The sequence below is a fragment of the Seriola lalandi genome, unplaced genomic scaffold (assembly GCF_002814215.2).
Source record: "Seriola lalandi dorsalis isolate HSWRI2012SDOR001 ecotype SW California unplaced genomic scaffold, Sedor1 jcf7180002054885, whole genome shotgun sequence".
In the NCBI taxonomy this organism is placed as follows: Eukaryota; Metazoa; Chordata; class Actinopteri; order Carangiformes; family Carangidae; genus Seriola; species Seriola lalandi.
The window spans coordinates 3,886,748-3,913,206 of record NW_019525437.1 but is presented as its reverse complement, the minus strand read 5'-3'; the positions used below and the strand labels follow the sequence as shown (position 1 = coordinate 3,913,206).

The window sequence follows — 26,459 nt, the reverse complement described above, 5'->3', positions numbered from 1 at the left end:
CAGATTCTCCTCGCGCTGAGCCAGGCGACGGCTTGTACAGTACACACTGCACTGCACAGTACTGAGCACACTCGGCTTCGACTTACAAACAATACTCTCTTTCTCCTCTTGTTTTTCTTCTCCCCTCTTTCTGTCCGTCTTCTTCTTGCTCCTGCAACACATTCTGTCCTCATCCTTCTTTGTCTGCTGCTCTCTGCACATTTTTCTCATTCCTCTCTCTCCCTCTCTCTCCCTCTCTCTCTCTCTCTCTCTCCCTCTCTCTCTCTCTCTCTCTCCCTCTCTCTCTCACTGCAGGATTTTTCCGGAATCATTGCGCTGGTTGCTGGCCACCCAGCACTACAGGCGGTCCAAAGCCATGATGCTGCACATCGCCAGGAAGAATCAGGTTGACATGACAACCGAGCCCAGCGGAGTTCTTACAGGTGAGGACAATTTCAGGCGGGACAAAAAAAAGAAAAAGAAAAAAAGATGAAGGATCCAAAGTCCATTCCGCTATGAATTTTGTACTTTCTGTTGCTTTTTTCACTTCATTATGCAAATCATTTTAATTCATCGTCTGTGCTGTGTTGCAGCTGCTTCCTGCTGTGTGATGAAATGAACATGCAACAGACACAAAGACAATGACTCACATGCAAAGACTCAAACATGTGTGCACACACGGTTTTAAACGAGCATTTCCCAGCTCGTTCACATGATGAAATGCAATTGCAATCAGAAACGCATCTTCCTTTTCCAAAGTTCATAAGCAATTTCTCACTGGAAGGTCAATAAAGTGGGACTTGTATGTACGGCTGCCACTAACACTTATTTACATTAGCAATCAATCTGTCAACTACTTTATGATTCAGTATTTCAGGGTAAAATAATTAAAAATGTGCACCGTAGTTGCTTAGAGCTCAAGGTGGCGATCTTCAAACTGCTTGTTTTCTCTGACCCACAGTTCAAAACCCAAAGATGTGAGCTGATGTGAAGCTCAAACTAGCAAATGTTTGGCATTTTTGTGGAATAAACAACTAAATAAAGACTTAGTCTATCATTAAAATTATTGATGAGTAAAAGTCTAGCAATTATGCAGTCCTCAAAGACACATCCATCCTCTTTTCTGCCACCAACAGCCCCCGCCCCCCTCGGTGTCTGATTCATTTTTTCTGCCTCTCCCGTGGCCGAGCAGACAGATACATGACGAGAGGGGGCGAAGGGATGTCCTATATCAATCTAAAGGGAACCCACAGCACATTAGCTTCTCTGTGCTAAAGGTCCCTTAGCGGCCGGTCTCTCATTACCTTCTGAAAGAAAAGGTCTCAAGGTGTGCGTTTCATGTTTCCTACCAGAGCTGGAGCAGGAGCTGCACAAGAAACCCCAGAGGACCTGCATTGTCAAGATGATGAGCACCAGGAACCTGTGGAAAAACATTGTGGTGCTGTGTGTCAACTCGTAAGTGTGTTGCGTTTGTGGCTGGGCTTGTACAGTTCCTTTGCAAATCAAAGCCTACATCCGTTGTGTTGAGAGAGCATGATTTACACATGAGCGCGTCCTCCAGAGAGAAATGAAGACATGCATGTGAGTGTAAGCCTCACTCGCCCCGTGGCAGACGCATGTCTCAGGTAACACCTCCCTGTCCGCTGTCTTATCGTTTGCTTGTGTGTCTCTGTGCAGCCTGACAGGTTACGGGATCCACCACTGCTTTGCCCGCAGCATGATGGACCCGGAGGCCCAGCCGACCGCTTTGTGCCACGCAGACTATTACACTATGGCTGGCATTGCCGTGGCAACCTGCCTGGCGCTTTGCCCCGCGGTGGGGTTGATGGGACGTCGCGGAGGGCTTCTCACCTTCATGATCATAACAGCTCTGGCATCGCTACTACAGCTGGGTTTACTCAACTGTGAGTAATCACATAGAGAAATACGCAAGACGATCTTTAGATTGTTTGCTAAATGGCGCCCAACTGGTCCACGCTAGTTACTGTTGCTGTGCCTGTCAAGCTTTGGATTTTAGCCTGGCAACTGTGCATAAAAATAACTGACACAAAAAATTAGACATAAAAAAACCCTTGAGATCTCACATAAAAGTTTTTGTGCTCGCCTGTGCTGAAAAAAATGGTATATTGATAAAAGCGAAATGCAGCAAAATGCAACGGAAAAAAGCTTTGTGAATAAATCGTGCCGTACACGTGACTTAAATGACCACTGAAGCTTACAGTGAGGAGACCAAAGAGTGTCAGATCTGTGAGGACACTGAAACGATAGCAATTACTACATCAAAAATAAATGCCATGCTTCCATCATGTTTTGCGTCCTGGAGAATTAGCTCCACCAGCTGTTTATATCAATGATTCTTATAACGAGTGGATGGAAACGCACATTAATTCACATTTTCTTCAGCAGATTTTCTTGAAATTAGGCTAAAATTTGTGCTAAAATTGGACGTAAACCCGGCTAATCAAAACAGTGTCAAACAAAAGCAGCTTCTCATGCTTAGCTGGAGACCGTTGCTTTTGCTGCCTGATGCCAACAACTGTCGCCGGCATATTTTATCAGCTGTAGCTAGCTAAATAATGCTAATTGTGTGAGCTCTTGATATTTTTTTGTTTGAAACTGAAAAGCCTGCAAAGGTGTTAGCCATGGCATAAATTGTTTCTGGCTAACATTAAATGATGATTACTATAGAAAAAATACACTTGGAGAAGACACAAATGTAGACTTGGGATTTCTTGCTAGCATTTTCTAACAATATCTCTCATTTTTACAAGACAGAAGGTTTCAGGGAAGAGGAGAAACCAATGCATGTAGCTTATAAACCTCTAATAGCTAATAGCAGGACAGAGCTGCTGAAATGACCTTAGACTGTCATATAATGTTAGCACGATACAGTACAGGCTCGCAGTGCATTGATGTGGATATTTTTAAGTATTATTCTTACTAGTGCCATGTGCACTTCATGTACTGACAAATCATGGGATTCTCTGAACATTGAAAGACCTGCTGTTTCTTGCTGCGGTTGCCGAGCTGTGATTGGACAATTGCTGTTCGGGGAAAAGTTTAAGTCGAGGTTCGACCTGGGTTGTATTTACGCTTTGCTTCCCTGTGTCATTAAATCAGTAAATCCTACAGTTTAACTCTCACTCTAACAGGAGCCTCTGCTGATTCCCCCTCTTTTTTTGACCTACATCTGCAGTATGGAGTCATTATTTCAAGCTTCAGTGGTTAAATTCCTCACAAATTGTCCTGAAGGCTTTCTTCTGCTTGTTTTGAGTCAGCACTGACTGTTCTGCCCTTTGTGCTTACTAATGACATGTTCTCCTCTCCTCTGATTTCCAATGCTCGCTAATGGAATCCAGTAATTGGGAAGTACAGCCTTCGCCATGACACAGGTACGACTACAGTATGGTGATTTGTGGCATAAAATGATTCTTGAAACAGTGAATTATAAGCAGTCGCATCTATCGATGTTTAATTTCAAGGTCACTCTACCATGTTAATATAAGCACTCTAATCTGTGCCCCTTGCTTCATGTTAAGCTGGGTGTTGTAAATATGCTTACATTTTGTTGCCCTCTTCTGGACAGTTCTGCGAGACACTCTGAACAGGAAATTCTCGGTCGCCTTCTCCATCATCGGGATGTTCTCCTCACATGCTGTCAGCATACTCAGCATTTTCTTTTGTGCTGAAATCACTCCTACTGTCATCAGGTGAGCTGCATGCTGAAAAAACACAGAGGGGAGCCTCCTGACTTAGCTTTAATTACACACATGCACAGTAGATGATGAAGCACAGTAGGTGAGCTCATTGTCTGAAATAACACTCACCCTGCCTTCCTTCGCACCTCCACACACTTGAACAATCACTGTATGAAGTGGGCAGGCTTGTCTGATTGTTGGCTTTGGGAAGTTGCAGAATGTGTTAGATGCAGCCTGGTCAGAAATTGTTCAAGAAGCCCACAAGTACTTTGTTTGACACATGCTGATGCCTGAAGAGCTCCTGTTGCTAGTTGCAGTCACGTAAGACTTCCTCTGTGATGGATCTCCTGTGGTCTGTGTCCCTGTGCAGGGGTGGAGGGCTGGGCCTGGTCCTGGCAAGCGCTGGCTTTGGCATGCTCACCGCTCCCATCATGGAGCTCCACAACCAGAAGGGCTACTTCTTGCATCACGTGATCTTCGCCTGCTGCACCCTGCTGTGCATCATCTGCCTGCTGCTGCTGCCTGAGCCGCGGGGCCAGCCCCTGCCAGAGAGCCTGGCTGATGGAGAGACCTTCACCCGTCAGACCCTGCTCCATCCCGGAGAGCAGCACCTCCTTCTCGCCAAGAGCGACAGGGACTACTCCCGTGTCCACGACACACCGTTACACCTCTCAGCCACTGGGGGCGCCACAGTGGCGGTGGCCACTGCTCTGGCAGCGGTACCTGCCACATACGCCCTGGCGACTGGTGGGGAGGTGATTGGAAATCGTGCCATAGCCAATGGGGTGTGAGCATCATAGCAATACTCCACTACTGTGCTATTAATTGCTCAAGCATTAACTCGACTGAATGGTCACTTGAAATAAAAACAGACTTTTAAGGGAAAAAAAACAGATGGACTCTTGTTGAGGTTTGAGATGGTGGCGATAGTAATTTTGTGTAGTTTGTAGTGATTATGATTCATTCATGAGTTGCCAAAAAATATTGTCCTGGACTAAATTTATCTGAAGTCAGTGTGTGTTAAATAATAAGAAGGTCTTGAGTGGTGTTGGTGATTCTCTTGCGCTGACGTTTCGCTCCGTCGAGAACCATCTGCAGGTGAAAGGAGCAGACGCAAGCAAAGTAGAGCAGACCAGCTTCCGATAACGTGCGAGTTTTCTGTTTGTAGTTTCGACTCGTTGAAAGAGGATTTCACTGCATCTTATAATTCTTTACAAGTTATTTTTGCACTAAATGTCAGAGACACAATCAAGTGTTTGTGATTTTCAGCCAACACATTGGAGATCCAGGGATTGGCTAAACCACTACCACTCGTTTTTTTGCATGAAAGGGCACAAAAGGTTTTTACACGTTCTCTCTTCTTTATTTGTGGTCCCTCTACAAGAAGTCCGATGTGGCACTTTATCCTCAGAGGTGAGGTCAGTGTAGACACTGATTTTTTTTAAAGAAGCATTACTGCTGTTGTTGTGGGTGTATGATGGTTGTCTGACGTTGACGCACAGCCGGAGACCTTGGCAGACTGTAAGTGTAGCCTATAGAGACTGTGGGTAATGCTAAAGAAATCTGAGAGTTGAACGGGCATTTAGAGTGACCAGTCGTTGTACTACTGTATGTCTTATGATGCGTCTCAGCATTTAAATGGCTTTATCGCGATGGCTCTGTTCTTTTAACAAAACAGAGAATGTAATTTAAGAAAACCAGTATTTATTTTGTCATGCTGCCAAGGGCAATTTTGTTGCTTGAAATACCTCCTTAATTAGCCAATATTTCCACTCCGACTCTCACTCCTTGTTCTCTGTACTGTGGTAATGTCGTAATCCTGCTCCTAGGATGTGTAACTCTAGCCAGAAAGCACAATATTTTACAGTTTTTTGAAATAAACGTTTGTGAAGATTAGAATAGAGCAGCGCAGTCTGCGTAGACCTGGCCTAGTTGTGATTAGTGTACATTTATACACTTTACTATGTAAGTATCCCTTAGGACTGGATAAAAATATAAAAAGGTATGTATACATGTGCCATCCATTCATAATGTATGGACCATCAACCTTACTTTTATAGGATATAAGCACATTGAATAGATAAACCATGCCATCAACCATTTTTGTCCAAATATACCTGAATCCACAGATCAAACAGATCTTCCTTAGTTTTTAAAATCATGTTTAGTACACAGCACGTATTTTGAACACACTGTATGGTTTGGTAGTTTGTATGTTTTCAACAGTTTTCAACACTCGGAGAAAGAAAAAAAAGAAAAGAAAAAAGAACTCAACCACTAATGCTGTTTTCTAAGTGTTATTTTTTTAATATGATGCATTTGTACAAAAAGCCATAGGCCTACATGTTTTGATAATAAACCACTTAATTTATTATGTCAATAAAAGAACACTTAATGTGACCATGGGGTTATTGTGTTGGAGTATGATTACAGTATCTGAAGGAGTATTTAAGTCCAGATATGAGGAGGAACTTGCCATGTGTTTGTTCCATCCTAAATGTCCTCAGTTCAATAATCAAACAAGCTCAAAAGTGCTCAGGGTGAAGCTCCAGCTCCTTTTTGATCCTGTTCTCCACCAACAGACCGAGGTTAGAGTCTGTCATTGGTAGACTGTAACTCACAAATACTTGCTTTTTGGTCTTCTTTGCTGCAAAATACACAAAAACAGACAATTATTTCTCTTTCAATTTGAATACATGCACTTTTTTTTAGCTATTGTACACTGCCACAGTTATTTTATTTCTTCAATATCAATCAAACTTAAGTCACCAGTCTCTGAAGTTGTGAAAACTAATTATAATTACTAATAACTTACTATAAAGCACAATTTTTAGGGGGAAATTATTATTTTGGGGGAAATATACACATATTTAACCTGAAATTTCATTTGTTTTCTTAAATAGTGCTTTACAAATGAAGTTTACTTGCTGACTTACTTATGTTGTGTTTTTCACACCATACAGGCAGCCACTGGTTTTGTCTAAATCTGGTGTGGTATGACTGTTGACCTGTGGAGACTTGAAACTCGCATGAATCCAATCTGTCACAATCAGCATCATTATCACTTTTATTTTTGTCAGACTTTTATTATCGTTTCATGGCTACACAATGCAGACTTTTCAAATCAATCTGCCCTTTAACGCACTCTCTGACAACACTAAAAGCAAAAGTGATGTTTACTGTGAACAATAACCAAACTCAAACAAGTTTCAAGTCTCTGTGTATTGATTTTCACATTGCACTAAAATGAATGGAGGCTGTTTGCTGCCTAGAAAATAGGAAAAACCCCTGAAACACACAAGATTTTGCTGTTTGCTAAAGCGTACATAAATACTGTTTATGGTTATTTATATATCCACAAAAGATGACAACATTGGGAGCTTAAAAGAGTGTTTCATGACTTATTATAACTTCCTGCATTAGCAAACACAGTAATGAGAAAAATAAATTCATTTCAAAGTCATTCATCATTACCTAATCTCTGTGACAAAGAATTTGGAGCAGTGTTGGACGGGTCCCCCATGACTAATGTGGATAATGGCATTGAATCCTGCAGACAGAAAAAAAGCACAACAGTTATTAGTAGCATTTAAAAAAGAAATGAATTGTTTGCTCCAACATATTAAGTAATATTTCCCTCTTGTATTGTCTATTTGTCCCTTCAGGTATACACAGATGTATTGAAACTGAGGGCCACAGATCCCAGATGCATTTTGACTATTTGTTCATCTTCCAGTGACTCGTGATTGATGACAGCATATTTGTCTCTATGGCGGGTGTTATGGTAGAGGATGTCAAGGAAAAAAAAAATTGTATCATGAGCAGCAGATTTATTAGATTTTGCTTTCTAAGGATCCATTAACCAACCAGTGGCCCTGTGCTGGAACAGTTCTCGATCAAAGACATTAGATTATGACACAGGTTACTACACAACAGAGAGACAAGACAATGTGTTATTAAAGGATCAACTCATCCAGATCACAACAAAATATGTTCCCACTTGTCGCTCGTGGTCTATAGCTGTGGATGCAAGAGGACAGCGATATGGATAAAATCACTGGAAATGTGATTTTATATCACATGATTGATATATATTATTATATGATAGAAATTTGTACTGGATAAATTGATTACACAGGAGTATCTGGTTCTGGTTTTAATCTAAAAATCTATTGCTGCCATTCATCAGTTCTACTCATCGTTTATACCCACAGAAACATTTAAGGGATAAATACCAGACAAAAATCCTTAGGTTTTCTACTTAAGTGTGACACTTAAGGTTGGATTTCCTTAGCTGTGGGAGTTACTTAAGGTTGTTGCACAGAATCTGTTAAAAGGTTTCTTTAGTTAAGGAAAAATGTTAAGATATTTGCAGCAATGAAAGAGATTTTACAGCAGTAAAATCGCTGGCATTAGCGCTTGTGATACCATTTAAGATCTCACCTATATCGTCCTACAAAAATCAATTCCTCGTCGTCTGGTTTAAACGGAGACCTTTTATGCTCGTGTCTACCACAAAATAAGAGTCCTACTACTTACTTTTATTCATGTATATTTTGCCTGGAGCGTGTTTCACTTACGTATTTGCTGCTCATTGAGACCGCCAGGTTGGACAACACCGGCGTCGAACCGACCCAGAGGAAAAACCCGCCGCTGAGCTTCATCACGTGAAAGTGTACGGCCTGCTCCAGAATCTTCTCCGAGAAATTGTGCACCGAGATGGCGTCAAACATCGCTCCGTTCTGTGTTTCCGTCATTTTGTTTTACTTCACTATAAGTGACGCTGCTAGCCGCGACGATACTCGTGCTGACTGTAAACAGAAACAGTAACTTCCGGGTTCATCAAGAAATACGGCAGCCCAGAGCAAACGATCGATGTGCCATCGATGTTAGAGAGTGCGGCACCAGCACAACTGATTTAAGCCATAAAATAAAATGAGATAAAATAAATACTGCACTTGTTTATTAAATATATATCGATGATCTGCTCAACTTTCTGGATTAACTGATTGTCAATTTGATAACTTTATTTATTCCCCACTTTTCAAAATAAAATGACATATTACAAATTAAAGTAAAATTAAATAACTGGGTATAATGCCCCAAATATAAAGTAAGATTTAAAGAAAAAAAAAAAAAAGGTCTCAGATCTTCAGGCAGGGAGTCCAGAGCTCAGGGGCCTTGACTGCAAAGGCCTGGTCTCTTTTAGTCTTGAGCTGGGACTTAGGAACAGCCAGAGGAACCCTGCTTGATGATCTGATCTTGTAGGAAAGCAATAATTCAACAATATCTGAATTTTACAGTGATCTTAAAATAAATTCTAAAACTAAAAGGTGACCAGTGAAGAGAGGCTAAAACAGAGGTGATATAAGCTTGTCTTCTGGGGTTTGTTAAAACCTGTGCAGCTGCGTTTTATACCAGCGCAAGGCATGAGATCGTGTTTCAGCTCAACCCTGAGTACAGTGAATAACAATAATCTAACAGAGACAATATAAAAGCATGTATGACCTTCTCAAGATCACGTCAAGAGAGAAAATGTCTGAAAATAGTGAAAAATGCAGATCATAATGTCCCAGAAACAAAAGGTGATGGCTTCAAACTGCTATTATGTATATATATATGTATTGCTGTCAAAATAACAGAACAAAGTCCAAAGGTATTCATTTTAGTGTCAAATAAATCAAGGAAAAAGAGAGTATGTTTGGCATTTTTGCTTGAAGAATGACACCATCCAATAAGCAATTATCAAAATAGCTGTTTTCGATCGATTAACATTTCAGTTCTACTTTTAACAGCCACAATTACAGCAAATGTTCCAGAGTTACGTGGAATGAGAAATAAATAATCCACTGTCTTTGTGAAATATTTAATCAGAGAAAAAAATTTACACTGAAATCTAGAAATATTAAGAAAATACACAGTATTTAACAATTAATGCATCAATTTTGAACCTCATGAAAACAGTGAAAGTGAAATAATCGACAAAATTAAGTTTCCCAATGTAAATATTTGCAATGAGCCTCCACCACAAAAGGACGGTTTGTTTCACTGTATCAGTCAACCTTCCAGAAAGTCTTCCACCAGTTTGTTGAATTCTTCAGCGTACCTCAGGTGCAGATTGTGTTTGCCCTCTGGCATCAGATGTAATCTAGATTATGGATGGAACAACAGAGTATACACACACGTTATATGTGAATTTTTCTGAATCTTAGGTAGCTGCAGTGTGGATGTTGTTTAAATGTGTGTTTGTGTGAGCGTTCTCACCGGGATCCCTTGATGTGTTTCAGGAGGTACTGTGGGTGGAAGCTGGGCACCATGGGGTCTTTCTCTCCATGAATGATGAGGGTCGGACAGGTGATGAGGGGCAGAAGCTCCATGCAGATACTCCCTAACCAGAGGACAGTAAGGTCAACATATGTGGCTTTGCCAACAGATCCTAAAATGCTTTTCACAGACAGAATCAGGAGATTTAGAGCTTTCAAACAATGAATAATTTGTCAAGGTTGCGTGAAGATTTAATCCAATACAGACCAAAACACATCTAAAGTAGCACAACCAATTCCAAAGTGTTCAAAAAGTTAATTAGAGATTAATTCCTGCGCTCCGGTGACAGTCAGAGCCAGACGCATATTGTTTTCAGGTTGTTCGTCTCATTGTGTGGACACAATATCTCTGTAACGCCTTGAAGGAACTTGATTAGGTTTTGGCGGTCAAAGGTCAAGGTCAGTGGGACCTCACAAAACACTTTTTAGCTATTACTCAAGACTTCACACAGCAATTAGTCAAAATTTCACACAAATGGTTGATATTTTCTATGACTCTGTGTGAACAGGGATGTAACCTGAAACAAGTCTGAGTAGAGGAGGCAGACAACCACAAGGAAGTGATTCTAGATATCAGTTATGATCGTTTTTCAGTCTTAGGTCGCTCAACTTGACTTGTGTAGTTAGTCTACATCAGCATGAATTCAGTACCTTCTGGTCTTTTTGCAAACCGTGCGATGCCGTCCACCCAGCCCTCCCACGTTTTAGCAAAGACTTCTGCTCCGTACACCTCCTCCATGGGCTGCCTCATCCTCGCACTCCATTTGGAGACATCACGGACCGCTGTCCCACAAAACACACACACGCAAACAAAACGCAGTTGCAAAACACAGATAACATATATTATATCATGCTCAGTTCACAAAGAAAGCCCCCTGGCAGTTATCCAAGACAATGAAAAGAGGAGTACCATCGTAAAGCTCCAGGTCATGCTGGGAAACGAAGGCGTTGGATCCCCATACGACCATCTTGTTGATCAGGTCGGGGTTTCTCGCTGCCGCGATCAGAGCGGTGATCCCTCCATCACTCCACCCCAGCAGAGAGAACTTACCAAAGCCCAACGCCTGCCACAGAAAAGACAGTAGACTGCAGCTTCACGTTGGATTTGTAATAATTATGATGAGCTGCTGAAATGGCTGAATTTACCTTCATCAGACCCACTGCATCCTTTGCATCTCGCTCGAAGAAGTCAGAGGGAAAGTCTCTGTCTGGGGGACGGGATCGCCCGTAACCACGGGGATCCCAGCCGACTACAGTGAAGTGCTCTTTGTTGAGAGCCTTAAGCTGAGGACCAAAATCTGTCCTCGTGCTTCCTGTGGCAGAAAAGACCAGAACGGTTTTCATACTGTATTCTGACAGAATGTCTCGTCTCTGACGTTAGGAGGATGAATGTTGTTGTATTTACCCAGAGCACCAGGAAGCAGCAGCACAGCGTGTTTCCCTCTCCCTGTCTGCTCGTAGTACAGATCCACTCCGTTAACATGCTGCCTGCCTGAGGCCATGGAGGAGCTGCAGGGAAACAGAGAAGAGCAGCTCCTGTATGTGCTGATGGTCGCAGTAAAAACAAACATAAAAAAAAAACAAAAAACGGTTGATTTGTTTTAACAATCCAAGAAATCATATAGTACATCTCTCTTTTCACTGGCCTTCAAATTTAAAACTTCCTTGTGATTGTGACTGAATCTTGGTCAGTATTGTTGTTCCCTTTATTTGGTTGTGTATTGTTATAGTTGTTTTTATAGTAACACACTTTCCTTTTGTGGCAGTTTCAGAGTTTCTGTCTCCAGGTCAGTGTGACCTGCTGTTAAACATTCCTCACGCTGCGCATCCTCTGACCCGAACATGTCAGCAGAGATACTTTCATTAAACACTGCACTCACAGTGACAGCAGGAAACGTCTTCAGCTGAGAACAAGTCTTGTGGACTTTTGCAGGTATTGTGCAGACATTCAAAATATCCCACAGAGCCATTCCCACCCTGCGAGGTAAGATCTTGTAAATTTGAATGGTTCTGCAGGATGTTTTGATTTGTCTTCAAGAAATAAAGTTCACTGTCCTGTAGAATGTCTTCTGCACATAATAAAAGTTGGTGATTCAATGTACAGTCATGGTATGAATCAACATTTTTACAGCAGTCACAGTTGAAAAAAGGTATTTACATCTTTTAAATGTGTCTGTCCATCTTTGTTACTATGTCTCTGTAATTTCTTTTATCTATATATGCATCTATCCTGAGCCAACCTGCCATATATATATATATATATATATAATAAAGGTTAAATAAATAAAAATGAATAAACAAATACAACGGTTGATTTTTTTTTGTGATAACAGAAAATGTGAAACACTAATTATGATTACTTCCTTTACAAAGACTTTTTGTCCTAAAGGAAAAAGTACCTCCAACACTTAAACCTGTGCCTGATGAATGATGCAATTCTTCCCATGCTAGACATTAAACCTATAAAAGCATAATGTTCGTATATTTTTGAAGATTTTAAGGACACTTATTGTCATATTTGGAAAATGTTTCATTGTGAGGGCTTGTAGATTTATCAAATTGTTGAATGTATGGTTTCTATTTCAATGGTTTATCATCTTAACAACTATCAAATACTTCAATTATGATTTTTTTTTTTAAATAAATATTTTATTCATTTTTAAGATCTTACATTAGTGGGACACTAAACAAAAATATACAATTTAATAGTACTAATTACAGCCACTAAAATAATACTACTAGTCTTTACAATATAATAATGATAATGATAAATACCACCATAAATTTACAATTAAGTAATTAAGTGTAATTAAGGTGTTTCCCAATACATTTGAAGGATATGAGTATTGTTATCTCGTGCACATGCTTCACCAGCGCACTGACTGGAGATACTGCGCCATCTAGTGGATTTCAAACAGCTCTGAGAGGATGACGAACATGTTGCTAAAAGCTGAGCAGACGTTTCCTGCTTCGTTACCGCAGCTCTCCGCGGTTAAAGTCCGCGTCTGTAAAAAAAAAATCGTGCATGTTAAACGTGCAGATGTCGCAATGAAACACAGTGAAGGCAGTTACCAGAGTACGAAGGGCTGGATCGCTGTCGCGGCTCTGTGAATGTCGCCTCTGCGTTTAAACAAACGTCTTCCGAGCAGAAACAACGCCATTTCTCTAGGAGGGTCCCCGCTGCAGGTCTCTTCCTGTGCGGTTAAACATTGAACAAAGTCTCCTACTGAGTGAACATGTAGTCTAATCCTGCACTGCAAGTTTTTTTTTTTTTTAAAGGGAGTTCAGGAAGCTGAATTCACTTTGGCACTTTCCGCGTCGAATTTATGGTCAAAAAAATTTAAGCGAAAGTACGAAAACGAACCGAAAGGAGACATTCACCTAAAGATTTTAGTTATTACTGGACACTTTGCCCAATATTTATGTAACACTTGGTTTTACTATAAAGTTCCATAGTGATTTTTTTCTCTGTAGGTAATGATTGATTTGCGGAGGAATATCCTCGAATGACCTGCTCCATTGAAACCCAGCAAAATATTAATTTATAATTAATTCCACATCAGAAACTTTATCTCTTTTTCCCCTTTATTTTGAATGGAAAATATTTTTTTTTTTACATATTTTTTATTCCATTTCCACGAACTGTTCACACATTTGATGAAGGTGACAAAATATGGAAATTATAATGAAACACTGATACTGCACCAAATAAGGAGATATTTCATGTTTTTTATGGGCTATGCATGGGGACAAATTTATAGTCACTGAGACACAATGACATGTACAGTATGATATGTTATGATACATGGTGACATTAATCGTGTCTGGGGTCACAGAGCTCTCCCTGTTAGTCCTCTGAACTAACTCTGGGGGGGCCTCTGTTGCTTTTCAGTTCCCATCTCTCTCCCCTCATATCCTGCCACATCTCTGCTGTCCTTTGTCGAATAAAGGCTACAATATCCTTAATTTATCCTTGTGTTACATGGAATATTTTAAGCAAATTTCATGAAAATCCACCGAGTATTTGCCAAGCTGTTTCCCTCAAAAACAGAAATATCAACCTCATGGTGGCATCAGATGAAAACTAGTCAGTGGTGGACCGACCAGTAGGCATTGCCAATCCAAAGAGCCATGCTGCATTTTCTGGTTCCAGATTCTCAGCTGTGATGATTTGCTGCTGTTCTGTGTTTTATATCACTGTAGAAAATAGCAAAGGTTTGAATTGATGGTTGATTAAAACAGTCAGATTAATTGGCAATGACAATAATTTTTAGTTGCAGTCATAAAAAAACATCTCTATAGACTTTACTGTGGATATCTTTTGGGTGCAACAATAAACTGACATCAATTTGAAAGTAACTCCTGAGTATCTCTTCTTCTATTTAAAGACAAATCATTAACATCCCACATCCTTTAGTTTCTATACAACAATCCCCCACCCACTCCACCCCCACACACACACACACACACACACATACACACACACGCACACACACACACAGACAACCCCTTGTTTGTAATGAGTGAGGTGTGTGTTTATCAATGGATTCACAATGAGCTGTTCAGACCTAGTTCTCTGAGGCTGACAGGCAGGCAGCTTTTTGTAAACGCCTCCACTCCCCTCTGCCTGTCAGTGCATCTGAGTTGTGCCACACACTGAACCACACAGGAACACAAAACAAAGCGACAAAGTAAGCCGGGCTAAAAATACCTCGATCGCCTCAGAGCGATGTGTCAAAGAATGCACCAGAATTTACTGGAAATGCAGTGACTGATGCGGATTCCAGTGGACATCCACTGAGAATCAACACACACAGTTTAAAATAAATGGGGGGGAAATTCTTAGTTCTGAGATACAATCAAATTTATAAGCAAGACTCTTAAAATTAGAAGAAGTCATGAATCAATTCGAAAATAATGTCATATAATGAATTTAATATTTTGGGGATTTGTAGCCAGCGACATTTCTCTACAGATGGTAGTGTCGGTCTTTCAGTTCGTCTTTCCACCACTTTGGTCCAGTCTGAAAACACTTGACAACTATTTCATGGATTTCCAAGAAGTTTTGTACAAGCATTCAAGGTCCTCAGATGACGAACCCTACTGAGGTTGGGGATTTCTTTCGGCTCCACCATGAGGTTGACATTTTTGTTTCGGAGTAGAATAATCTTGACAGTCATCGATTACCACGACATTTGGTACAACCATCATGGTCACTTATTAAAATATCTTGACATCTACTACGTGAACTGACACAAAAGTTGGTACAAATATAAAAATACATCAAACCCCTCAGAGAATATTCAAAGATGCAGCAGAATTTATCGGTAATGCAGTGACTGATTTAGGTTTGAGTGGACGTCCACTGAGAATCAACATGTAATTTAAGCTAAATGGGGGGAATCATAGTTCTCAGACAAAATCAACTACATGAGCTGATAAAATGATATCAAATGTGAAGAATTGCAGCGTTTCATTGATTTATTTCACAGCAAGTTGAATATTTTTGGGTTCTGATGACCCCCAGACTTTTCCTTTGGCTCCACCATGAATCAAGTAGCTTGACAAATATTGTGATGATTGCTATGTCATTTAGTACACACATTCATGGTCACCTATTAAAATATCTTGACATCTACTACATGACACAAAATTTGGTGCAGATGTAAAAAATACATCAAACAACTCAGAGCAAAATTTCCAAAGATGTCGCAGAACTTATTGGAAATAGAGTGACTGAGGATTCAAGTGGGCATCCACCGAGAATCGACTGATACTTTAAGCTAAAAGCTCTAATTCTTCGAAGACATCTGCCCCGTCATATATACCTTGAGACTGTTCCTTAAATTGAGATTTATTGCAAGTGGCATGTATTTAGAGCCTCATTCAGAGGTGCTCCTTGTAGGGTTTAACACCTCAGCAGATAGTGATAGCCAGGCCTGTTCTCTGCTGCCCTCTGGCCCGCGAACCATCTTTGTCTGGTTGGTATGTGCCTATCCTCAGTCCCATGACCCTCTCCTGGTCTAAATATAAATATCCAAGCGGGGTGATCCACTGCTAAGGTCACATTACGTCATTCCAAGCCGCATATTCTCAATGAAGTAGCACTGCATGAGCAGAGGTACGCGTTGAAGGCTTTATGATATCCTGGCTCACACAAAGAAATCATCAGGGGTGGTTTGAAAACGATGTGACGCAGTCATAGCTTGTGACAGATTATCTTCTTGTTGAGAGGGCCTGACGGGAGCTGCTGGAGCACCTGGTGATGCAGTCTGAGTAAATTTGCCCTAAACTTATTGGTGTTATCCTGAGACCTCTGGCTCTGACATGGGTAATGGAATAAGCAAGGTACAGTATCAAGTCGTGTGAATTAACTCTACAAAAACATTCAAACTTTTATTACCTGTCACACCTGCTCATTCCCGTTTCCCACTCCTATATTCTTCCTTTAACTGAATGTTAAACTTTCTTTAGGTCCTGCCTGATCTTTATCTTGGAAATTTCAAAGGTACGTTGTCCCGCCTATCGTCACTTCAGTGAAGAATTGATTTATTTTCAGGATAACGTAGTAGAGTGTGTTTCAGTTCCTCATATGGAGGGGCATGTGGTGAGATGCTACACTGAGCTCAGTTTCTATAGAGTGGAGATGTCACAGTGTAGAGAAGCATGATTGAAGTAGTGTATTTTGATGTTACAAAAAAAAAACTATTACAGTGTGTTTTTTGCCTCGTGTGTGTGTGTTGCGGGGGTTGGTGTGTAGCTCTTTCAGCAGCTGGAGGAAACATTATTTCTGACGGCTGCTGAGTACGTGAGGGTTGGTGTGGGAGGGGATACCCCGCGGTGTGGGGGTGTCCCCAGTGTGAACTTCATTCTACACATTTCCATACAGCAGCGAATGCAATCATTAGGTTGCCTTTTTTTTTTATCTGTGTACACACGTAACACAGGAAATTGGTAAGAATGTGGACCACTTTTTGTAAACATGGAACAAAAAACACGTAAACTCGTTCAGGAATCAGTTACAAACAGGAAATCTGACACGTTCCATGTAAACATTATGTCTGGTCATCTTTTATAATGACTTGGTATATTTTACAGCATAATGGACCTTCTGTCTCTGTACACATGTAGTGGTGAGGTCAACGCTGGCAGACTGCATTATGGATAAAGAAGGTTGTGATGCCATTTTACCTCAAATAATTATTTCCATGTAACCTGGTTAACACCTACAAATGCAGATAGCTGAACTGCTTTTGGATGATCTTCAGAGAAGCCAAGGTGAACATGCAGTATATGACCAAAATGTATTAGTTCAGCTTCTTGATCTATTTTGCTTAAAGGTCCCACATAGTCTAAAGGTAGATGTCCATGTGTTGTTTGATTATAAAGCAGGTCAGGGTCTATATTAATACTGTGAAAGTATCAAAGTGCTCAGTCCACAAAGAAATGCACACAGACTGTATTCAGAAACCGAGCCTTAAGACAAGCTGTCAGGACTTCTGTAACTTTGTGATGTCACAACAAAGCAGTCACCGTCCTCAGCCATACCACTAGGCCCGCTCACCTGGATTCACCATCCAACCTTGTAGGATTTGGGTACTCTGAGTGTTTTACCTGAAATCTGCTATATTTTTATTGGATCACTCAGAAAACAGTCAGCCAATCAGAAGAGAGGATCAGAGCATCCTCTCTTCTGATTGGCTCACCGACCTGTTGTTACTAGAGCTCCAGAGAGAAGCCTGAGAGAGGAGATGTAAAACTACTTTGAGATGGTTTTTGGTTCTTAAAACAACAAATATATCTTCTTATGGATCAACACTTCAAATAAAACACTGGAAAAGTGTCAAATATGTAGTCTTAATTAATCATTTGGCTAAAAATTGCTTTGTATAATATGGGACCTTTAAGAAATTAAACTTCCATAGTTCATGCTGAATGTTTACCTGCCCTACTATAAATATTTTCTGTATATTGAAATCAATACAACATCTATTTACCAAAACGTGATTTAAAAAATGCTAACCACACCAAATTGCATGAATTCAAGTTATTTTAGCTTAAAAGCAGTTTAGCATTAGCTGAGTGTTTATTCTGCATACTGACTGGATTTAGCTGCTACCTCACTCTGTTATCTGGATAAACTGAATTACCACAATGTCAGTTTTTTAAAAATGCATATTAACAGAAATATAATTTAGTAAATGTAGTTTTGATTATCACGCTGTCTATTTTTATCATATTTTTGTTGCTTTATTGTTATTTTATATGTTAATACAACAATAAGTTGTGCTGTTTCTGTCGTCGGTTATGTTGCGGCTGGATTTTGACCTTGTGGGACAGAGCCACTGGTCTCGGGTTAACAATTTCAATGTGATATCAGCACCCTGACAGCCAATAAATATATTTATTTCATGAGCAACACACTTAGGGACTTGTGTCATTGTGTGACCTTAAAGTCACTGGCTTACAGTGACTTGAGATTGTGTTTCCTCTGCAAGGGTGTTGAGCTTTTATACTCCTGTAGCCTACTCAGATGTCTTTTTTTAATGTTGTTATTTCTGTCTCACAGTTTATATACAAATGACAGGTGAAATAGGATCACTTTAATTTATTTAGCTGGCAGGAGGCTATCAGCACAGACTCATCTTGGTCTTGTAAGTGGCATCACCAGCATCCTGCAAACTTGCAAAGCATGAGAAAAAGTGTTCATGACACATCTGTCCAAGGTAGAAAACATTTGGCTTCCTTTCAAAGAACAAAATTTGATTAAAACTATTACTGTTTCTTGCTTTTGGGACAAGCTGTTGGACTGTTTTAGAAACACTGGTTTTCCGGTTTTTCTTTCAGTTCAAAACAAGAGCAAAACTTTTAAGCCATAAAGCCACATTTGCTTGGGAGACATCTGAAGAGGGGAGGGGGGGTGGGGGTGTTGTTGCCTTATTTAGGTAAGACCCTATATGATATGTGCTGATTGGATGGTGGGAGTATTTGCACTTTCTTGATTTTCTTTGCCATCCACAGATGCACGAGACAGGGAGCTGTTGGCACGGCACAACATCACCCACATCCTGTCCATCCATGATACAGCTGCACCCATCCTGGAGGTGAGCTGAATTCTCTGTGTCTCTGATATCGGCCTGTGTGACCCCATGACCCTTATGTTACTGCAGCAACACAACCTCCTATGAACTCACTGGTGTTGTTTTCCCCTTAATCTCCCTGCTGCTTCATACTCATACTGAAAGTGTGAAATTTTGGCATCAGCTCACAGGTACTCAGAGGTGTTACACCATATTTTCCTGACTTAAGATCTTCATAGGGCTGCAACTAACAATTGTTATCAATTTATAAACAATGTAATTTTCTAGTTAAAGTTCCATATTTGACACTTCTCCAGTGTTTTATTTGAAGTGTTGATCCATAAGAAGAGATATTTGTGTTTTAAGAACCAAAAGCCATCTCAATGTAGTTTTACATCTCCTTTCTCAGGCTTCTCTCTGGAGCTCTAGTAACAACAGGTCGGTGAGCCAATCAGAAGAGAGGATGCTCTGATCCTCTCTTTTGATTGGCTGACTGTTTTCTGAGTGATCCAATAAAAATATAGCAGATTTCAGGTAAAACACTCAAAACACACACTCTAAAAACCAAATCCTGTAAGGTTGGATGGTGGGTCCAGGTGGGCGGGGCTTGGGGCAGGGCTGAAAGAGGCGACTGCTTTGTTGTGACATCACAAAGTTCCAGAAGTCCTGACGGCTGGTTTTAAGGCTCAGTTTTCTGAATACAGGCTGTGTGCATTTCTCTGTGGACTGATCGCTTTGATACTATCACAGTATTAATATAGAACCTAGACCTGATCTATAATCAAAGAACTTTATACTATATGGAATTTTTAAGGAGGGGTTTAGCATTAGCCTTTAGCTGCTGCCTCACTTTGTTATCTGGAATTAAACTGAATTACCAAGATGTCAGTTTGATGTCAGTTTGAACAGATAACATAACAACAGGAATCCCACTTTATACAATATGGGACCTGTGAAAAGTGAAAGAAACAATCAGAGTTTCCCAGAGCCTAAAAGGATTTCTAAGTCTTCTGAAACAAAATAATGTCTTCATATTTAAGTATGAAACCAGCAGATTTTTGGTGTTTAATGCTTGAAAATGATTCAATTGATCATCAGCCTGTTTACATTCTGAGGTTTCCTCTTCAACATTGTCTTTATTATATAACAGGAGCTTCAACAGGGAGGATCAAGACAGGAACAGGATGTAATGTAATACAGTTTACTCTAAAGTCAGATTTCTATCAAAGGCTTTTGCAATAGACCACTTCAAGAGGTGTGAAAGTCACATGTTCTTATTTTCAATTTTGCACAGTAAGTTCATGCGACCTGGAATTCACCAGGTTTCAACAAAATCAGCACATTTCTGAATCACTGTGATGCTGTGTGTGTGTGTGTGTAGACTATGGGATGCAGCTGTGATGCAGATGTAAACCAGTGCACTGTGGGATATTTTTCACACAAGATGCTTTTAGCACAGCAGCTTGAAGTCCATAAAGTCTTGAAAGTGGAACTGCATTAAAAAAAAAAAAAAGGTTTCTGACTTTCTTTTAGAACATGGCAATTTGTGTATGAAAAGGCAGGAAAGGTGTTTTTCTCGTGTGTACGTGAGAGTAAAGAGAGAAAGAGCTGATTCTACTGTGAGAACCTGGTAGACTGAAAGTAGCAATTAGCACCCATGGATTTACATTTGGTAGCAGATGCAAGAATAAAGTCTCCTCCCATCTGCAATATTTGTTATTATCATTATGATTATATATTTTAGACATATGTCACTGGAGAAATAAAACTCAACTGTGTGCTTTCCCTGTGGTGTTATCTTCTCAATTTAGCTACAATAGACACAATAGAAACAGCAGCTAATTCAGTGTTGCTCACAACTGATGTATACAAATCAATCCATATTCATGCAATGATTGACTTGACTTTGTATCTATAGATTGTGATTTTATTTGAATAAATTTAAGAAGTCTCATCGTGAATCTTTTCTCCCTCCACGTCGTCTGAGCTCCTCAGTGTCCGCTTTCACAACTTTCATCTTTTCTTGTTGAAAGCGAGCATGAAAAGCGTTGAGAGATTTCTGTGCACTTTCTCCATCCATGCTCATGGGTCTCATTGCAACACTGAAGAGAAACAGCAACTTGTATTACAGTATCACTACCCAAACTGGTCAACCACCAAAACTTTTTAAAAGGTTTTGGGCTTGAAATTTATGTCTCGGCCTGCAGACCTTCTCTCAGCTCATCCACCCCGGGCCGCTGTACAGATCTCAACCTCTTCTTCTCACATTTAAATGCATCACGCAGCTTTTCTTTTTTTTCTTTTTTTTTTTTTAGACCTCTGTGGCAAAATGATGACTCAGGTTTGTTTTACCAGTGTGGCCCAAATGGCCAGATGGGATGGTTTATTTGCATACCTAACAGTCAAAGTGCTGAGTGATTGATTTCTTGGAAGACAGCTTGATGGTTCCTGAGAGAGGAAGGTAAAAATTTGCAACCACCAAATCTCTGAGGTCAGATGTTCCATTTTCTGATTAACATAATGCAAAATAAAACGACAGGGTCAGTTTTAGTGGTCTGAGCCTCCAAGTGCTCTTTTGCAAGTAAAGACAATTTCTGCACTTCATCCACAACTTGCATGCACTTTGTTTGGGTTTTCTATGCATCTGGGTTTGATGTTACTAAATCATGGTAATAATGAGTTCTAAGTGTGCAAAGGTTTAACAGCACTTCTCAGTATTCGTTTGCATATCCTGACTCTTCCTGACAACAATTACAATGTCACCGACATGCATACATGCTTCTTCAGTATGTGCTTGTTTATTGGTGTTAAAGTGTGTGTGAGCACATGAGTACTTTGTCTGGGGTTCGTGTGGGTGCAGCCTGACCTGTCTGGAGCACTTCCAGAACTTGGTGTGTCCCAGAGGGCTCAGGGGTTTTTGCAGCAGTTGCAGTCATAACGGGACAAGGTAGTTTCTGTCCACTGCATGTTCCATCAGCTGCCAGGTGCACAGCACTAAAACACAAACACACACACACACACACACACGCACACACACCCACGCACACAGGCGAATATCGTTATGTCATGACCTAGCACACCAGTGCTAAGCAGCAGGGTCAGTGGGGCTAAGTTTCAGGGGGCCGCCCCATACACCGAGAAACAGGAAGTGAGTTAGACCCAGTATTCAAACAAATGACCCTCTCTGAACTGTTGTGTAGTAAAATAGTAATTCAACAGGGACTTTATATATATATATATACTGTATATCATTTGAGTCTAACTCCCCCACCCCACCCCCTCTAGGAGATGACGTACCTCTGTATATCTGCTGCTGACCACTCTAAGCAAAACCTGTGAGTATATGATACTTAAGGTCCACATATGTTTTTAGTTTCTAATGTATCTACCACCTGATGACCTTTGGAAACTGTAAAGAAATAGAAATACAATGAGAAAAGTCCAACAAGAGTCTAATCATGATTTTCACATTTAATAACTGTGTAAATATCTGTATAAAATTAACATATCTTTCAATTCTGTACATAACAGAATGACTAATGTAAACCAAAAAAAAGTTAATACCTATAAATAAATCATAAAATGTACAATGTCTTCTGAATACCTCACCAACCTCTTTAAAAATATTAAGTTGGATCAATCAAATAAATAAAATGATGTAGGAGTCTAACACAGGCTCAAGAACTACTGTCTTAAAAAAAATACTAAATATATGGGCAACATATCTTGCCTTTCTTTAAAATGTATAAATGATTTAATTCCCTGTTTAATGTGATGACACCTGTAGGATTCAGTACTTCAGAGACAGCATCATGTTTATCCACGAGTCCCGACTGAAAGGAGAAGGCTGCCTCGTTCACTGGTGAGTGAAAATAAATCATAAAAATACCTGATTTGTGTATCAATATACTTCATCATAAGAATCAGTTGCTAAAACTACCCTTCAGTTTAAGTGGTTAAACAAGGGAGGATTCTCCTTGAGGAATATTTGCTTTTTTGTTTTAGGAAAATGAAATATTTCTCTGTTATTTAAATATTTACTGCACAGTTCTCTCCTTCCAATTATTTAATTTAAAAAACGACGGAATCAAGTCGTAAATTAAAGTTTATGGTAACGAAACTGCTGTCATTTGCATGTGAGGATGCTGAAAGGAAGAGGCACAGATATTCAAATATTCAAATGCAGCTGATTTTTGTTTGTAATGATGAGTATTCGGAGGTCCTCAGATTTTTATTAGACCCTGTTTTCATTTTCAACCACATCACTGCCACCAAACCAAATAATCAGTTTGGTTCATACTTTCATGGTAAATCTCATCATCTTTCATCTTTTCTCATATCAAACGTGCAAAATCAGGCATTCAACCACAGCTTTAGGAAAACAGGGGTTTCACTTCTTTGTACACTAAAGAAGAGACTCTCAATACAGTATGTGATGATCGCTACATGCTAGCCTCTCTAGCTTTGAAGCTCTGTGCTTGTCAGCGTGGCAGGAGTGTCCCGCAGCGTGACTCTGGTGGTGGCCTACATCATGACGGTGACGGGCTGCGGCTGGGTGGAGTCTCTGGCGGCGGTGAGGGCGGCCAGGCCGTGTGCGGGGCCCAACCTGGGCTTCCTGCGGCAGCTGGAGGAGTTTGAAAACATAGACCTGGCAGAAGTGAGTGACGCCTCGCCGTTCTCCCTCACGGTTAAAATCCCTCTGATCATTCAGTGTCTGTCCTTGTCCATATCCACAGGAAGACGTTGCATGTGATGCGAAGTAGAAGATGCATGTTGGTGCATGTGGAAGGCAGCACTCAGTGTCACCATCTTTGTAAAATGCAAAATACCCTGGAATCTGGAGATGTAGTTGCACAGATATTTCAAACTATGACCCCATATATGATGAAATCTGGACCGGACATGCTCCGGTCACTGCACTGTGAGATGTCATATTGAAGAAGAGACTCAAAGAACCTAAAAAGCACATCTCCAGATTCTTGAGGTTTTGGCACAGTGCATGTTGGACCACATTGTTGACTGTCTTCGTTCTTGAATCAGTGTGATGTGATGAATCCTCTCAGCCCTCAGTTTGTTTGGCAGCTCTCTAAAGACATCATGTGTGTGTTGAGAAAACTGGCTCCAAGGTGACGCCCCCTTTAATCCTGTTGGTCATCAGATGCAAACGGCAACTGGTTTTTCGCATGCACACTAAAGGAAGTTAGAGACCCCCCTGAGACTTTTTTTATTGAATCTAATCAAGCCCCAAGTAACAGCAGAAGGCTGCAATGGTCAAATTAATCCGGCCCAAAATGCATTTTACTCGTTGGAAAAGGAGCTTTTGTAAAAAACCGAACTTATTTTTATGGGAATCACAAACTCCTCTCCAGGAAGACTCTCCTTGTGATCAGAATTTGATCCATTCAGCCCAGTAACGTTTGGAAAATCTACAGAAGCTGTAGGTTTAAATTATTTTATCTCATTAATGTGCAGGGAGCCAGCAGGAAGTCAGATGTCAGATTTATACACTGTTTTACAGCTGCTCCTTATGTAATGATTGTGTACAGGGAAAAGGTCTTTTTGGGTTAGTGCGTCACATGATGCTGTAATAGCTCGGCGCTCTTCCAGAAGACTTGAGTCGTTCTTCCTCTGTTGGATTAGCAAGTAGCTGCTCAGACGAGGGTGCTGCCCCCCGGAGGCTGATAAATGTGTCGTTTTGAACAGAAAGGAACTGGAGAAAAAAATCGAGAGATCCCGTCGTACATGAAGAATGTTTCTTAATGTCCACTGAAGCTTCCAGTGAATAGCAGCAGAGGAAAGTATGCTGGTTTGTTGTAAACATATGCTCACCCACCTGTCACTCAAAGAGGCCACACCCTCAATTCTCCATCACTTTAAGCCTTAACAGGTGAGTTATATAAACAGTTGTCATAAAGGAGGAAATTAGCTCTAGAGACCAAAACAGTTTTTTGTACCAGGCTGTAAACATTGTTTATTTTTTTGGACATTTTAACATCTATGGGGATTGACTCACTGTTGGAGCCAGACTCTAGTGGCCATTTGAAGAACTGCAGTTTTTTGCACTTCATTTCAGCCCTAGAGGTTGCCGCTTGATGGAAACATGTATGACTTCATGTTTTCTTTTGCCTAATTTTTCCAATTTTGTGCCACATTTGGATGGAAGCCGACCTAGAGAGGGGCGAGATGTAATAATGGTTCAAATGGGGATAATGTCGCACACTTTCGGACGATATCTCCTCGAAGGCGATCATCATGTTGCAAAACAACAGTGGGTAAAGTGGGCATGTATGTGTGGTTGTCAGTTTTATAAAGTAACAAAAAGTGTCCATTTCAGACATGTGAAAGGTGCTGATCTGGAAGGAGGTAGGGGGTTTCAGATGCCGCCTGATGATCTGACAAACTGAACTACAGGTGTCAGCAAAACAACCAGCACTGAATCCCTCAGGTGGAGACTTGCTGTATCTCTTTAATTCTGATATTTTTTTGACACTTCTGTTTTTGCCCCTCCAGTATCGAGCCTGGTGGAAGGACCGGTACGGGAAGAGCTCGTTGAACGATGAGGGGGAGATCGAAGCTCTTTTAACTCAGAAATCCAACTGCAGCAGCAGCAGCAGCGCCATGTCAACCAACACCGCTCCCGCTTTGGCCACAAGTGGCACCTGAAAGAAAATGTCTTCTGCCAGTCTCGTCTTACCTCTCACCTGAAGCAGCCGAGGACTGGGGGCTTCTGCTCGGACCACTGAACCCATTAAGACCCGACCGATCCTGCAGAGAGAAACAGCAGCGGGAACATTTGTCTCTTAGAAAAATTCAGTAATGATATGTGTTGAATCTCTTTTTCTTTTCTTTTTTTTTTTTTTGCAGTCATGTGACGGGGGAATTTTTTTATGTCATTATCTTGAGTCCCTTTCGTCATGTCATGTCCTCGCCTCTAACTGTCAAAACAACATGCAAGGGCAGTCAAGCATGACACCAAGGAAATATGTACATACAGTCCACAGTGTGAACACACATTTAGCAGCGTGCACTCCCCTGTCAGTTATGTTATGCTGTGTCTTGTACTTGGAATATGAGTATTACTTTCTATAGACTGTGTGAAAGCTGAAGAATAAAGTATCTTCCAGTAAACCACAATCAGAAGATTCGGGCTTTGTGTTGGAATTTGTTTGTAGTTAAAGTCTAAAAAGAAACATAATTAATGCAACAATAGCCAGGATTCACAGAAAATGCCAGTGTAAGTATATTAATATTAATGATTCACATCTGTCTGCTCCTGGAAAACTTATTTACACATGTGAATTTGTATTCTAATTAAATATGACTTAACATGAGAATATTTTTGTGGACCACAAAAAAAATGGCACAAAATTATTTAAAAA

The 26,459-nt window shown here is 40.5% G+C and overlaps 4 protein-coding genes across 4 annotated transcripts in view; 2 read left to right on the top strand and 2 right to left on the bottom strand.

Annotated features, from left to right (window-relative positions):
- Positions 1-6,077, top strand: part of slc22a23b (solute carrier family 22 member 23b) — a 22,793-nt gene extending 16,716 nt beyond the window's left edge. The window contains exons 4-9 of the mRNA XM_087179997.1: positions 21-422; positions 1,332-1,434; positions 1,657-1,883; positions 3,339-3,371; positions 3,566-3,689; positions 4,048-6,077. Of these exons, the coding sequence (XP_087036123.1) occupies positions 21-422; positions 1,332-1,434; positions 1,657-1,883; positions 3,339-3,371; positions 3,566-3,689; positions 4,048-4,468 (1,310 nt within the window). The 3' untranslated portion in view covers positions 4,469-6,077. The remainder of the gene's footprint in view (positions 1-20; positions 423-1,331; positions 1,435-1,656; positions 1,884-3,338; positions 3,372-3,565; positions 3,690-4,047) is intronic.
- On the bottom strand, positions 5,962-8,507 carry psmg4 (proteasome (prosome, macropain) assembly chaperone 4). The gene is made up of 3 exons (XM_023428946.2): positions 8,258-8,507; positions 7,152-7,227; positions 5,962-6,324 (listed from the first exon to the last, which is right to left on the bottom strand). The coding sequence occupies exons 1-3, from the start codon at positions 8,432-8,434 to the stop codon at positions 6,203-6,205; spliced, it is 375 nt and encodes a 124-aa protein (XP_023284714.1). The 5' UTR covers positions 8,435-8,507; the 3' UTR covers positions 5,962-6,202.
- Positions 8,508-9,527: 1,020 nt separating this feature from the next.
- bphl (biphenyl hydrolase like) lies at positions 9,528-13,281 on the bottom strand. The gene is made up of 7 exons (XM_023428773.2): positions 13,073-13,281; positions 11,406-11,509; positions 11,147-11,313; positions 10,911-11,064; positions 10,652-10,783; positions 9,942-10,065; positions 9,528-9,825 (listed from the first exon to the last, which is right to left on the bottom strand). The coding sequence occupies exons 1-7, from the start codon at positions 13,159-13,161 to the stop codon at positions 9,735-9,737; spliced, it is 861 nt and encodes a 286-aa protein (XP_023284541.1). The 5' UTR covers positions 13,162-13,281; the 3' UTR covers positions 9,528-9,734.
- A 2,799-nt stretch (positions 13,282-16,080) lies between these two features.
- LOC111671590 (dual specificity protein phosphatase 22-B) lies at positions 16,081-26,220 on the top strand. Its single transcript, XM_023428712.2, has 7 exons — positions 16,081-16,348; positions 16,475-16,508; positions 19,022-19,104; positions 22,366-22,415; positions 22,868-22,942; positions 23,566-23,737; positions 25,591-26,220. The coding sequence occupies exons 1-7, from the start codon at positions 16,328-16,330 to the stop codon at positions 25,741-25,743; spliced, it is 588 nt and encodes a 195-aa protein (XP_023284480.1). The 5' UTR covers positions 16,081-16,327; the 3' UTR covers positions 25,744-26,220.
- Positions 26,221-26,459: the final 239 nt, after the last annotated feature.